The sequence below is a fragment of the Pleurodeles waltl genome, chromosome 5 (assembly GCF_031143425.1).
Source record: "Pleurodeles waltl isolate 20211129_DDA chromosome 5, aPleWal1.hap1.20221129, whole genome shotgun sequence".
Taxonomy (NCBI): Eukaryota; Metazoa; Chordata; class Amphibia; order Caudata; family Salamandridae; genus Pleurodeles; species Pleurodeles waltl.
Genome location: NC_090444.1, coordinates 1,737,091,109 through 1,737,106,316, shown reverse-complemented (window position 1 = coordinate 1,737,106,316; position 15,208 = coordinate 1,737,091,109). Strand labels below are relative to the sequence as shown.

At 46.2% G+C, this 15,208-nt stretch overlaps 1 protein-coding gene across 1 annotated transcript in view; it reads left to right on the top strand.

Moving 5' to 3' along the window:
• The window catches only part of LOC138296726 (cysteine-rich venom protein-like), a 249,427-nt gene that overhangs the window by 44,240 nt on the left and 189,979 nt on the right, over positions 1–15,208 (top strand). The window contains exon 3 of the mRNA XM_069236128.1: positions 12,235–12,348. Coding sequence (XP_069092229.1) covers positions 12,235–12,348 — 114 coding nt within the window. The remainder of the gene's footprint in view (positions 1–12,234; positions 12,349–15,208) is intronic.

Here is a 15,208-nt window from a genome sequence, read left to right as displayed (position 1 = left end):
GACATGAACTAATGTTAATATTTGTGAAGTGGGGCCAGATCAGAGACGGATGGATGGACGGAGTTGGCCCGATTGCCCTGCTGGCAGTGTAGGCCTGGAGGCACGGTCTCTGCCTTGCGGACTGCTGAGGGGGCGCGCTGTTGGGGCAGGACCTTGGATCGTGCTGGCAGTGTGCAGAGGATGGTGCAGGGGTGCGCTGCCTGAGACCACCGGGGCTGGATGCAGAAGGTTGGAGGCCGATGGGGTGGCCTTGGAGTTGGTCTGCCAGCTGGCCTGTCCTGCAGTGGGGTCGGTACCTGCCAGGGGACTGCAAATGCTGCACACCCTCCTGGGTGAACAAGGACGATGGCTGCCTGACTGGCCCCTATAACGTACTGCCAGCACTTGCCCAGAGATGTTGTGAGCGCGGAGGCTAGACAGAGAGTGAGTGCCCTTCCTGGATGCACACGCATCACTGGAGGGCTGCCTGCGAGGATAGAGGTGGATTTAGTGACACTGGGGCCTGCGCGGAGTTGCGGGAGGAGCAGAGGCAGGAGTGCCGTGGCCTGACTGGGAGCAAAGGTGAGAGACCTGAGACCTGACCTGCGCGTTGTCGGGGAGCCGGGGGATAGGACGGCTGCCCCATGGCCCCTTGGCCATAGAGTGTAGTTGAGGCTCAAGGTGCCTTGGAGGTGTCTTGTCCAGGGTCAGGCTCCACGTTGCCATCTTCGGACCATCTGAACCTCGAAGGGGGGCAGTTGCCTCCCAGAAGTGTGATCTCGCAGCCATGGGGAAAGCGCACCAAAAACAGTCCAGACGGACATTTGGAGGCAAGAGAAAGAGCAGTCATGCTGGCAATCGACGGACGATCTGTCTCAGGAGGAAGACCCCCAGTCGACCTCCGTGAAAGCTATGTTTCTGGCCCTTAAGCACAGCCTGGCTGGTATAGATGCCAAGAATGACCACCTGACGGATTGCATGGACCGCTTGAAAGATAGGGTGGATGATCACGACACCCGCCTGGATCAGGTGGAATCCCGTACTTTGGACTTGGAGGATGGTCGGCACGGGGAGGGCAAACATCTTTTTCAAATGGAGCGGGTGCTGGAAGTAATCTCTAACAAAAATGAAGACCTTAAAGCCCACTTTAGAAGAAATAACATCCGCATCCTAGGAATCCCAGAGCCGACGGACAAGGGGTGCATGGAGGACTATGTGGAAGTTATGCTGTCTGCGCTCTTTCTGGGGGAACTCTTTCCGTTGCTGGTGGTGGAGCGGGTGCATAGGCCGCGGCCGCCGCCCAGCACGCCGGTACGACCTGTCATTTCACACCTGCTAAACTACAGGGGCAGGAATACAATGCTCGTCTATAACAACAATGTGCTAAGTATCTTCCTAGACTACACCCCTGGAGTACAGATGCCTCGCTGTGCATTCCTCCCGGTCAAGCATACTCTGAGCCGCACAGATGCAAAATACTCATATACCCAGCAAAGTTACATGTCAAGGTAAACTACATTTTTTCACAGACCCGAAACAGGCAGCAAAGTTTGCAAAAACTATCCCTAAGAAAGCAGATCTGGATTGCTTGCAGGAAAATGCTGAGGGTGGAAACAACTTAAGTGATAATGACTGAGAACAGGCAATCCTGCTGGGTTACTACGGGACTATGAGGTGCACTGCGGGCTGCTAGGGTATGCTACTGTACTGCATTTCAATGCTGGCCGGCCTGCCGGGCTTCTGATGCAACGGTGACTCCTGCCCACCCACCTGCAATGGGGGGGAGACCGATGGTCAAGCCAGCGCCCCATTTGATGAGTCCAAATATGTTGTTTGTCGTTAAGGGTTGGGTCTGGGTGGGAGTGGAATGGGTGGTCTGGCTCATTTGAGGGGGGCCAGAGTGGGTGGGAGGCTGTAGAAGCATTGTGGGTTCACATGTCTGTTACACTCACCCTATCTATTTTTCCCTTTACCCTTCTGCCTTCGCGGCAGTTTGCGGCCCAGCTGAGTGTGGTAGCAGCGCGACTCAGTTGGTAAATTATCCATTATGGCATCAAATAGAGTTGCTCCAGTGAAATAGTTGTCTTGGAATATTCTATGATGACTGAAAGGTGAAACTGGTGTCAGCTCATATGCAGCGCCATGCGATAGATGTTTGCATGCTCCAGGAAACTCACCTGACAAATGACACAAGCACAGGGTAAGAGCTAGCAGAACTGGGGAGAGCCAACGTACTTGAGCTATGCGAGGGGGTGACCATCCTGCTCAGAAAGGGGCTGCAATGACGCACTGAGAAAGTGCTCACAGATACAAATGGTCTCTATGCCATGCTGCAGGGAACACTGCTAGACTGGCCATTTCGACCGGTGTCAATATATGGTCCCATGTGGATGACCCGGAGTTTTTTTTAACAGGTATGGCGCCTGGTGAATTCCTTAGGCTCTGGGACCCTGCTATGGGGAGGAGATTTTAATGTGGTGTTGGACCCTAAGGCAGATCGTGAGAGCCGCGCGCGCACTCAACATTTGGCAGCAGCAAAGGTCCTATCTCTTATTATGTCGGAGAATGCTATTTTGGATATATGGAGGGCGAAACGTGGCGCGAACAGAAAGGGAACATGCATTAACACAGTACATAATAGCCTTTAGAGAGGAGGTTCTAACAGCTATAGTGGAATACTTCACTGTTGAACAAGGCTCGGTATCCACAGTAGGCACTTTGTGGGAGGCATTTAAAGTTGTGATCCGAGGATTTGCCTCACCAACACAGTGTGCTTAAAGAGATTCGTTGAGAGCTGGCAGACTTGGAGGCCCAGCTGGTCTTGCTGGAGAAGCGTATATGTGTAGATATTTCTGGTCCCATCTTAGATGAGGTAAGAGAAAAACTGTTACAGTATGAGGAAGCGGCGCTCCGCGAGGTCTGATTTCTGGGGAAGGAGGTTAAGGTGAGGGGATATGCAGAGGGCAAGAGGGCGGGTAAGACACTAGCGGCAATGCTGCACCAACCGTGGGTGGGGAACTATATTTTTGAGTTACACGACTTGGCTGGCATATGCCGTGCCAGCACGGAGGGGGTTCAAAAAGGTGCTCACTGATTTTTATACCTCCCCCTCTACTCTGGATCGGAGAGACCGAATCAGAAGGTGTACACAGAATGCTTTGATGACATTAGCCTTCTTTGGCTAGAGAATTCGCATAGGCAATATTTGGACGCACCATTCACAGTCAAAGACATCATAAAAGTTATACGGAGCCTGCCGGAGGATAAGACCCCGGCTTAGCCGACTCACTGCGGCCTTCTATAAGGAGTATGCAGATCTGCTAGTGCCGCATTTGCTAGATGTCTACGCAGAAGCACTCAATGACGGGTGACCCAAATGGTGAACAAGTAGGACCGTGCCGTGGCAGTATACCTTGACGCTAAAAAACCATTTGATTCCCTCGCATGGCCTTATCTGTTTGGCTTTTTAGCAATCGAGCCCTAGATTCATCCAACTAATCCGCTTATTGTACTCAAACCCAACGGTGAGATTTAGAATCAATGGCATGGTATCGGAGTCTTTCCTGGTGGCTCAAGGTGCTCGACAGGGCTGCCCCCCCCCCCTCTCCACTGCTGTTTGCGGTGTTGATGGAGCCACAGGCTGCACGCCTGATACTACATCACAATCACAGAGTACTGGCATTCGGGTAACGTCCAATCTTGGTATCAATGTATGCTAAAGATGTTGCTCTATATGTGCTTGACCCACAGCTCCACCAAGATATCCTAGTGGACGAGTTAGTACGCTTTGGTGAGTTATCTGGGATCACAATAAACTGGACCAAATCAGTAGTTTTCCCCCTGTCAGATGCCACAGTTCAGTACCACTCAAAACACCCCTGAGATGGGAAGACGGCCTGGTAAGGTACATGGGTATACGGCTCAGCAGGGAGATGGATGAGTTATGGTCCACCAACTATTGCAGGACCATTACGTGGCTGGAGGACAAAGTTGTGGCCAAGCGTGCTCTTCCACTTTCTCTGACCGGTCGTATAGCCATAGCCAAGATCGTAATTCTGCCCAAGTTTCTCTACTTGTTTATTAATATTCCTCTCACCCTCACGACTAGCTTCCTTAGGCAACTCAGATCCTCACTTATAACTCTAGTTTGGGCGGGCAAGCAACCCAGAATCTCATGAGAAATGCTAACTCTAACGTTTGAAATGGGTGGTCTGGAGACCCTGGACCTGGAACTCCACTATAATTGTGCTCAGGCACATTTTGCGCATTTTTGGTTGCACCCCATAAGATATTTGTCGCGTCTGGCTCTGGAACACAAGTTTGTGTGACCTGGTACACTCTCTTTTGTGATTTATGTGCCACCCGGCCCTGGGACAAGGGGAGTCGATACAGTTGCGTGCAGGGTATGGTCTTGGGAGGCGCTCCTGAGGCGTACTGGGGCTGGGAGACTCTTTGTGCCCTCAACGCCTGTGCTGGAACTTATGAGCCCGCAGGCATCGGAGGGAGGACGGATTTGCGAGCAACTACGTGACTTGCATATGGCCACCTTGGAGTCGTGGTACCTGGGGGGCTCGTTCATTCCCCCAGAGGCTGTGCTCTGTGAACTGCACAATACCACTTTGTATCATCTGACTTACCTGCGCATTAAAGCGCTCTTGAGGGCCCTATACCCAGACTTCCCTGTGGCATCCTCTACGTGCCAGGCATTAGAACTGGTGTATAAGAGCCCGACTCCCCGCAGACTTATCACTGGCCTGTATGCGAGCATGCAGACGACCTCTCTCTCAGCAACACCCAAGGCCAGGGCGCACTGGGAGGCGGATATAGGTGAGGTCCTTCCAGATGATGTTTGGCGATATTGCTGTGCGCATATGCGAGAACTTCCCCCGATTACAGACTGCACCTAATTCATTTTAAATTCCTGCACCGTTTGTACTATACACCGAGGCGCCTCAGGAGAAAGGGTGTCCGAATGGATACAGGTTGTGATAGATGCTCAACACTGGAGGCGGTTTTTCTGCACTTGGTGTGGAGCTACGGGGGGCTGCAAGAATACTGAATGGCCGTGCTGTGTGTGATTGAGGAAAGGATTGGGAAGGAGACATCACGTTCCCCCAAATTTGCTCTCCTGGGTTATGTCAAGGAGGTCCTCCCCGAACACAGGAATCTAGTGGGGCTGCTGTTGGTGCTGGCTAAGTGCAGAGTGGCTATGTGCTGAGGAAGGAGACAGGCGTCCCGCTGTCAGGACTGGCTGAGCGATGCTGTATACTGTCACGTGCAATTAATAGCCTATTGGGAAATGATGCCGCCTGCCTCCCCCCTAGGGATGTATGGACTCCCCTGCAGTCATACATTGCATCTCGACCGTAGCGCTATGTGGCTGCTGACAGCATGCAGAAACAAGAACTGACCGTGCTGGCATTTCCGGTTTTGATGAACTAGAGATTTACCTCTTTGGGCAGGTTGCTGTGGATGCGAGGACCCCCCTACACCCTCCCTTTCTTCCCCCCACCTCTTTTTCCCCCTTTGATACCTGTGCAGAGGTTGACCTGCGTGGCAGAACTGCAAGGCCATTTTTTTTTTACATGTGTTGCCTTGGGCTACATGGAGGACACTTGTTAATGGGCCTGGTTGCTGACCAAACTAAATGCTGTAAAGGTTGTAATGAGGGCCTAAGTTTGGGGAAAGAAAACATTACAGCTGCCAGGTCGAACAATTGTTATTTTATATCAGGAAGAATTCAGTCTTTGCACACTTGTACATGAAGAATCTGGGAAGTCCTTACCACATTCCACTTTCACTCTTGTGCTTGGGATGATAGTCCGGCTGTTTGTTGTTGTATGTTGTTAAAAAATTTTTTAGGTGTTCTTTGCCTCTGTTTGCTGTGATCAGAAAAAGAAAGCTTTTGATTTGAAAATGTGTTCCTTGTATTTGCTTCTATTTTGATGTAGTAAGGTGAGTTATGAGAATGAGACATCTTGTCTCCTTCTCCTTTCTATTACTATAAGCTGTCTTCTCTCTTCTTTTGTCTTTGTTAGACAATGAGCATAACAATTTGTTACTAAGCCTCTTGAGTTTTAGTGGTGCCACTTGACAGTGTTAGACATCATATTGTGTACTGTGTGGTCAAGTCATCTGCAGAATGTAGGTTGGTTGGTAGACTGAGGTGGGGACTGAACTTTGTTGCTAGCTTATCAGTATCGATTTGTATGGTATTCCTTGTCCAGAGATTCGTTCATTATATCTGTCCTTTTGCTGCTTGGAGTTCAGAAGGTTGAAGAGTGCAAAATGATGGTACAACCTTTCTATTGGTCGGATTTAGTATATGGTCAAGGAGTCAGTATCGGCCATGAGGATGCCATGGTGGCCACTTTTACGTGCATGGGTTCGCTGAAGTGTTATGTAAACCAAAACACTTTTCAATTGTGTTATCAGTATGTTGTTGATATTGTTCTATTGTATGTTGAGGTCCCCAAGACATATGTGGTTGGTTTAGAGGAGGGCTTGTTGTATTATGAGGTCTCTCAATTGTTCCATGAGGCATTGCTGTTCTCTGGGGGGTTATAAATGATGTGCATTATATTTGCTTTTAGGATCTTTGGGATCAGGTCTATTTCTATGCATTCAAAGGCAGATTATTTCTCCATTGTGAACATGTTGATTAGTATGGTATTCCTGTGAAAGGTATCCCCTTTCGGCCCTCTCACTCAAGCCATTTTGTTGTGGATGTGGGGTTTGGCACTAGGATTTCTATTAGATATGTGGTGAAGTAATTTAGCCAGATCTCCATGAGAAAAATAATGTCAATTTCTTGTGACATAATCTCTTCAGCTATAGCTATGCCCTGTTTAACTGGAGATCTGCTTTTTTTTTTATTAGATCAGGGAGTATGGATGAATAAGGGGTTGCTGTTTCTGTCTCTGTCTTGTTTGACCTATTGTCACTGGTATCTTTGGCCTGTCTCTAGGTAGGTTGTTTGAGGTGGTTGATTTCTAAGATTCTGGGAGTATATTTCTGCTTGTGATAGTCTGTTTCTGGCTTATATTGGTCTGAGTGTGCTCTATTGCATAGTGGGATGGTGTTCTGGGGGCAGTTATTTTTATTCCAATTGGGGTCTGAGGTAGGCAGCTTGTCTCTTTGAGTTATGTTCAGGTTGTTGTGCATTTGTGTCAAGTTTGCTTCAGATTTCTTTAAGCTTGATTGGTAGTTATTGAGCTTGTTGACTATTTTGTGAAGGGTTGTCAGCAGAGCTGAGTGAGTGAGGGGATAGGAAAGGGAATGGAGGGGGTTGGGTAAAGGTTGTGCATCTTTTAGAGGAGATTAGGTAGTTTAGGGTGTGTTGATGGGGGGAGGAAGAATGAGTGCGCTGATAAACGTGGGAGAGTGTATGTTTTTTGTGCTAAGGCTGAAGTGAAGTTAAGATTGGTGCCAGGGCTGGTAGCAGTTTGCAAAGTTTGTTGCCATGAGTGAGGTTTCCATGATGAATGCTGGGTGATGGATGTAGTAGTAACAGCAATGTTATATTCCTCTGAAGTGTGGATAATTGTTTAGACTTGGAAGTGTGTAGTGCTGCATGGAGGATTAAAGAAGGGGTTTTGACAGGATTTGAATGTTACTGGCCTCATGTTTGAGGAGTGTTGGGTTGTTTGATGGTCTGGGAGGATTTCTGTCTTTTAATAGGGTGTGTTCTTCATGTATTTGATTCAGATCTTAGCTAACTGAGTGAAGGGAGTCCTATGTTAAGTGTTGTGGGTTGAATGTGCAATATTGCATTTCTGCTAGTTAAGTTGTGTCTGTATTGTGAAAGTCGTTTATCTCTGTTTCAGGCTTTTGGGGGAATTTGGGGGTTTTTGAGTATGCAAAGTGTCATTCAGTGGTGGGGTTTTGTGTTTGTGTCTATGGTTGTATTGCAGGTGAAAAGATCTTCATAATGCAGGGTTGGGCAGGTTCTTGTGTATATGTGGTATGTTGTTGAGTGCAATGCTCTCTTGGTCCAGCAAGTGGTATGTTCATGGAGGAAGAGTAGGTTTTTAGTTTCCTTGTGGGGCACTAGATCATAAGGGGTGTATTGTGATCAAGGTGGGTTGTCGCTGGGTGTCATTACAGGTGGGATATTGTGGGGAGTGGATTAAATCAAGTTAAAGTTTGCTGAGTGGATTGCTAGGTTTGTGATTGCCAGATGGGGAGGATGGTGTTAGTTCAGGGGGTGCAATTGTGATTAGGCTGTTGTATAGTTTGTTGAGACTGAAGATAACCTAGCAAAAATAAATAAATAAATAGGATATCATTTCTTAAATATATTTACAAAACAAAAACAGTATAATAAAAAATGCAAATAATTAAAAAGTAATATCTAAGAACACTCAACCTAATAAAACATTTACCAAAACAATCTTAATATGATATGTTATACAACTATATTAAATAGTTCTATATTAGTAATTAAATAGAAAAACTATATTCTTACCTGCTATATTTTGTCCCTCGATACTATTGCAATATTAGAAACCAAAATATTTCCCTGAGGGCATCCAACAGGATTCGCAAAGGGGAAAGTGTCCCAGGAAGCACAGTGTTTCTTTGTGAATCAGATATCACCTCCGTTGAGGTGTTGGCAGCTGATCTACGGTTGGCAACCATTGATACATACCATACCAAATTCCAAACAAAATGGAATGCCCCTTTTGCAACCCTTCCTAATTGCAATTCAATGTGGTTCAGTAAATTAAGCATGTTTTTTTTATCAAAAAGGTAGTTTCTCAGTGCAAAACCTGTGTCGTTGTGAATTGTAGTTTGTAATTACAAAATGGCTTTCTACATCTCACCCTACATGTGTCAGTGTACGTTGGAGATATAATTGTCTGTAGGAAAGTAGCCTTTTTCTAGCATGGTTACCCACACTTTTGGCCTGTTTGTGAGTGTGTCAGTGTGTTTTTACTGTGTCACTGGGATCCTGCTAGCCAGGACCGCAGCGCTCATAGATAAAAACCTATATATCAGTGTGTTTTGCCTGTCTCACTGGGATCCTGCTAGCCAGGACCCCAGTGCTCATAGTTTGTGGCCTAATGTGTATGCCTGTGTAGTGCTAACCAGAACCTCAGTGCTTATGCTCTCTCTGCTTTTACATTTGTCACTGTAGGCCAGTGACTTCATTTACCAATTTCAATTGGCATACTGGAACCCCCCTATAAGCCCCCAGTATATGGTACCTAGGTACCCAGGACATTGGAGTTCCAGGAGATCCAAATGGGCTGCAGCATTCCTTTACCCACCCATAGGGAGCTCAGACAACCCCTTACACAGATCTGCCATTGCAGCCTGTGTGAAATAGTGCACACACTACTTCACAGCCATTTTCACTGCACCTAAGTAACTTATAAGTCACCTATATGTCTAACCTTCACTTGCTGAAGGTTAGGTGCAAAGTTACTAAGTGTGAGGGCACCCTTGCACTAGCAAAGGTGCCCCCACATAATTCAGGGCCATTTCCCTGGACTTTGTGAGTGCGGGGACACCATTACATGCGGGCACTACATATGGGTCAATACCTATATCTAGCTTCACAGTGGTAACTCCGAATATGGCCATGTAACAGATCTGGTATTGGGGAGCCAATTCCATGCATCCTGGGGGCTCCACCATGGACCCCCAGTACTGCCAAACCAGCTCTCTGAGGCTTGCACTGCAACTACAACTGCTGCCACCTCACAGACAGGGTTCTGCCCTCCTGTGGTCTTGGCAGCCCAGTCCCAGGAAGGCAGAACAAAGCATTTCCTCTGAGAGCAGGGTGTTACACCCTCTCCCTTTGGAAATAGGTGTTACAGGCTGGTGAGGGGTGGCCTCCCCCAGCCTCTGGGAATGCTTTGAAGGGCACAGAAGGTGCCCTCCTTGCATATACCAGTCTACACCGGTTCAGGGACCCCTTGTCTCCTGCTCTGGTGGGAAACTGGACAAAGGAAAGGGGAGTGACCACTCCCCTGTCCATCACGACCCCAGGGGTGGTGCCCAGAGCTCCTCCAGTGTGTCCCAGAATTCAGCCATCTTGCTTTGCAAGGTGTGGGGGCACTCTGGAGGGCTATTAGTAGCCAGTGCCAGCAGGGGACGTCAGAGACCCCTTCTGATAGGTCCATACCTGATAAGGTAGCCAATGCCCCTGTCAGGGCTATTTTAGGCTCTCTCCTGTGGGTTATCTTCAGATTCTGCTTGCAAGTTTCCTTCAGGAATCCTCTGCAACAACTTCAGACTCTTCTGACCTCGGATCAACCGCAGCCTGCTCCAAGAAACGCTGTAACTGCAACAAAGTGTCTACAAGAGACACTTTTCTTCAGCAACCTCAGCTCCAATCAGCAACTGCAACAGTTTCCATGGTGTGCACGCTCTGGGGACTCCCTGTCTTCATCCTGCTCCAGAAGGACCGAAGAAATCTCCTGTGGAGTGTAGGGGTCACTCTCCTGCTGCAAGCAGGCACCTTCCAAGATTACAACCGGTACCCTGGGACTCCTCTCACAGCGTCAAGCTTACTCCTAAGAACACAGAGGATGAACATCATTGACATAGACTGGCCTGAGGTCCTGCTGACGCAATTTGGAGGAGGTAAGACCTTGCCTTTCTCAAGAATGATGGTAACCCTGTGTACTGTGCCATCTTCGCCTCCTAAGGCCTCTGTGGACTCTTTGCAAAATTCCTTCATGCACAGCCTTGCCCAGGTGCCCAGCACTCAATCCTGTGATGCACAACTTGCTGAGTCGTTCTCCGGCAGCGTGGGACCTTCTTTTGTTGTGCTGCATCAACTGCATCTTGCACCTAGTTTGAACCCAGATCCTGCAACTCCTGGGGGTGCTGGCTGGTATCCTCCGGGCTCTTTAAAGTGCTGAGAGCTCCCTCTTCCTTCTCACACAGAGTTGAGGCCCCCAGGTCCCTCCTGGGCCCATCCAGCTCCATTTTGACACAAAACACACTTTTGGCGTAGCCAAGGCTTGTTGGCGAATTCCAATATGAAATCTCATCTGCAACAATTTTCACACCGTGGGACATCTTTTGCATTATGCAGAACCCGCTGGCATCTTCCTAGGGTGCAATTCTGGAGTCTTCGACTAACCGTGGATTCTTCTTTTGCACCCTCTTCTGGGTTGGCAGGGGCTCCTGTCCTTCCTGGAACTTCTTTCAACTTCTGGACTTGGTCCCCTTCCTTTGCAGGTCTTCAGGTCCAATAATTCAGCAGTTGTTCTTTGCAGACTTGGGGGGTTATTCTAACTTTGGAGGAGGTGTTAATCCGTCCCAAAAGTGACGGAAAAGTGACGGATTTACCACCAGCCGTATTACGAGTCCATTATATCCTATGGAACTCGTAATACGGCTGGTGGTATATCCGTCACTTTACCGTCACTTTTGGGACGGATTAACACTCCTCCAAAGTTAGAATAACCCCCTTGGTTGGCTGCTGCAAAATCCCAAAAATAAGGTGTAGTGTGTCCTAAGGAAACTTGCAGTACTTTACTCCTGCTTGTCTGGGCTCTGGGGTGGGGTAATTTACTTACCTTTACTGTATTCTTACTCTCCCAGTGATTCTGCACACACTGCACTAGTCTAGGGGGGAATTTGTGATTCACATTACACTTTCTTAGTATATGGTTTGTGTTGCCCCTAGACCCATTTTCTCCAAATTGCATTCCATAGCATTTCCTATTGTTTGCATTGTCTATGACTATTTACTTGTCTAATTTTGGTATCTAGTGTATATTTTGTGTATAATACTTACGTCCATAAGGAGTATTGTCTGTAAGATATTTTTGGTATTGTGTCACCCAAATAAATACCTTTATTTTCGGTAACACTGAGTATTGTCTTTACTTGTGTATAAGTACTGTGTAACTATAAGTGGTATTGCAGGAGCTTTGCATGTCTCCTAGTTCAGCCTAAGCTGCTATGCTATAGCTACCTCTATCACCATAAGCTGCTAGAACACTACCATATTTCACTAATAAGGGATAACTGGACCTGGTATAAGGTGTACGTACCCAAGGTGCCCACTACAAACCAGGCCAGCCTCCTACATCGTCCACTTGAGCTTCAATATTTGTTTGACACAGATATAGACTTTGCATAAAAACCACCCCTTTACATACAATCCATTGGATTACAAGTTACAACTAATTGAATTATAAGTATTGGTTCACTCAAGCATCATCATTTAATTTAACTCCTTTCCTCTGAGATCCACAAGGTGAATGATCTTCTTGAAATTATCTATTTCAGAAATTATTGGGACATTTGGACACAATGGACGGACATGTTCAAAAGGACATTGTCAACCTAATGAATACCTTGAGAAGGAATGTCAAGCCAAAAGCAGCAAACATGCTAAAACTGGTAAGGCTTTATTGTATATCACAAATATATGTGAGATCCATAAGAGGCATGTCAACTACCGAAAACAATTCAAGTATACATAACATTTATTTTATGTTTCATGACCGAGAAAGTTCATAATGGCCACCTTCAAATGGGTAGTATGCTTCTTTCTTTTTCTCTTGCTTGCCAGAAGATATTGGCGCAGACCTAGTCTATCCTTTCTGGTTATCTATTATCTACTTAATTACATGTTCTTTGTTATTAATCCCAGACAATTGTCGTGCTGTTTTCAACATGAAACTCTATTTAAATTAAGCTCTTCAGTGAACCAGCACTCGCTTATGGTTGGAAGTCATTATAAGGTTGCCAGGGTGTAGCAGCTACTATCCTGGGCTTGCACCTTGCAGCCCCTGGCACTCCCCTTGCTACCCATGGCCTCAAATGTCACAAATGAAGTGCAAGGAAGGGACGCAAAATGTGGCTTGCATGATCTCTTTTTTTTCTGCTGCTCCACTAGAAAATGGAAACTGGAATTCTTTTGACTGCAGCTCAGACTTCAAAATGTTTAATTTAGCAAAATAAAATACATTATGAAGTACACACAATGAATTATCAGAGACCATGACCATTCAATTTATATGTGCAGGGTTCCATCCGTAGCAACAGATGTTAAAGAAGACATGATGTCTCTAAAAAATAAAGTCATACATTGGATTCGGCACACTCGACAATGTAGCTCTGTAATACACTCAGACATAATTTTCGCCCAGAGATATCCCGCATCGGCAGGCCAATTTGATACGATAAAGCTGACATTATCTACCCCTGATTTGGTAAGGGGTCTTCTATCTCTAGAAATGAGAAATCCTTTGAAAAATGGTTCGAAGATCTACTTCAAAAATTGTTGGCCCGAAAAAGATCATGTGCCAAATATGAACTCACAAGTTTCTAGGAGACCACTGGTACAATCCAACAATCAGGACAGTCCCCGCATGACTTAAAGAGTAAAGAGTCCTGTCCAATTACCCCCGGCAGAGGAATCTGATTGACGTCCTCCCAAACAGGATCAAAGAGAATCCCCTAACTTTACATTTTTAGGGGAAAAGGGGGCCCCGCCAGAGCCTCCTGCTGAAAGGAGGGAAAAACTTCCACCGCCAGGTACAAAAGATGTTTTATTCAACTCCATCTCTGGAAATCCGAATGGTAACATGTGTAGTTTTGCCCCTTTATTGAAGAAGACTGCAAGCGATGGGCATTTAACCCCAAACTTCTTGTCATGGAATTTGGCAGGAATCTGTACTAAATTGGCTGATCCAGACTGGGGGGTCTACATCGACAACTTTGATATTTGTTTTTTCCAAGAAACATGGATGATAGACAATGTTCTTAGGCAAGGTTTCAAATCCTACTGTAAACCAGCAACTCCCTCCCCAATGGGGAGATCAGCTGGAGGGCTCATTACATGGCTGAAGATTACAGTCAATGGGACAATTAAAGAAATCGAAGTGGACTCAGAGGACATATTGGCCCTATCCATATAGCAGAAGTGTGGTTCTTTTCTACTATGTATTAATATTTACAATAGACCAGGCCCCCCCAAATAAATTGTCAAAAACCTTTAATGCACTAAATGCCTTAGTCTCAGAATATATAAATTTGCATTTTATTTTTATTGTAGGGGACCTAAATATAACACTTGAACCGAATTGTGCTTTCTCAGAAGTAATTCAATTAGAAGACGCAGTATTGAATATTCCGCCTTTTTCCTCTTTAAAGCAACAGGTCAGGTCAAACAGTAGAGTGCTCCAATTTATTCATCTTATGATCACCCATGGCCTTCGCCCTGCGAATGGCCGTTTTCCCTCGGACACACCTGCTAAGCACACTTATTTTAGAGGCCAGTACTGTAGTACATTGGATTATGCGGTAATCGATACAAGAATTTGGTTTCGTGTACATGATATGCACGTAGGAAGACAGTAGACAAGTGACCACACCCCAATTTTAGTCACCTATGAGGGCCTAAGTCTAGAAAATGAGGATACCCATTGTAGCAAGAGAGTTGCTCTGCCCCTAACACTCTCTTCTAACAAACATTCTTTGAAATGGGAGTGCTTCCAAAAGTCAACAAAATTACAGAAGACTATGTATGATATAGTATCAACACATCAGCTTGTTGAAACCTCTTCCTTCCATTCTCCAAATGAGATCCTAAGTCTCCATACGGCATTATTCGTTACTCTGCGGGATCTTTTCTTAAAAAATAGCAAAGAAGTCAAACACCCAGTGCGTTTCTGTTACAGGTGGTTCGACAAAACATGTAGGGCTGCTAGAAATAGCCTGATCAAAGCGATCAAATCAAGAGATAAAACCCTGATAACAAATGCCAGAAGAGATTATGCGTTAACAATAAAACATGCCAAAAACAATTGGGAAATGGAGGCCTGGCAGAACCTATTGACAGCAGCCAGGGAAAAGCATACGAAACATTTTTGGTCCCTGGTAGCTTCCAATGGGCGAAACCAGGGCAATAGACTTGACTGCCATATCCCTGCTGATACTTGGGCTAATCACTTTACGAAACTTTATGAAGAGGAAGTTCATGACCCTGAGGCGCACAAAGTGGGTTCTCCTTCTGAGCATAACCTTATGCCATTTTCACTAACTGAAACAAGAGAGGCTATTATGGCCCAAAAAATGGGAAAGGCTCCCGGTCTCGATGGTATTCCGGCTGATTTATATAAATCTGACCCTGAGATATGGGTCCCATATATAAATAAAATATCAAATGCAGTCCTGGCTACTGGAAATTATCCTCGCACCTGGAAGGGTGCTATTATTATACCTATCTATAAAAAGGGAAATAGATCTGACCCAA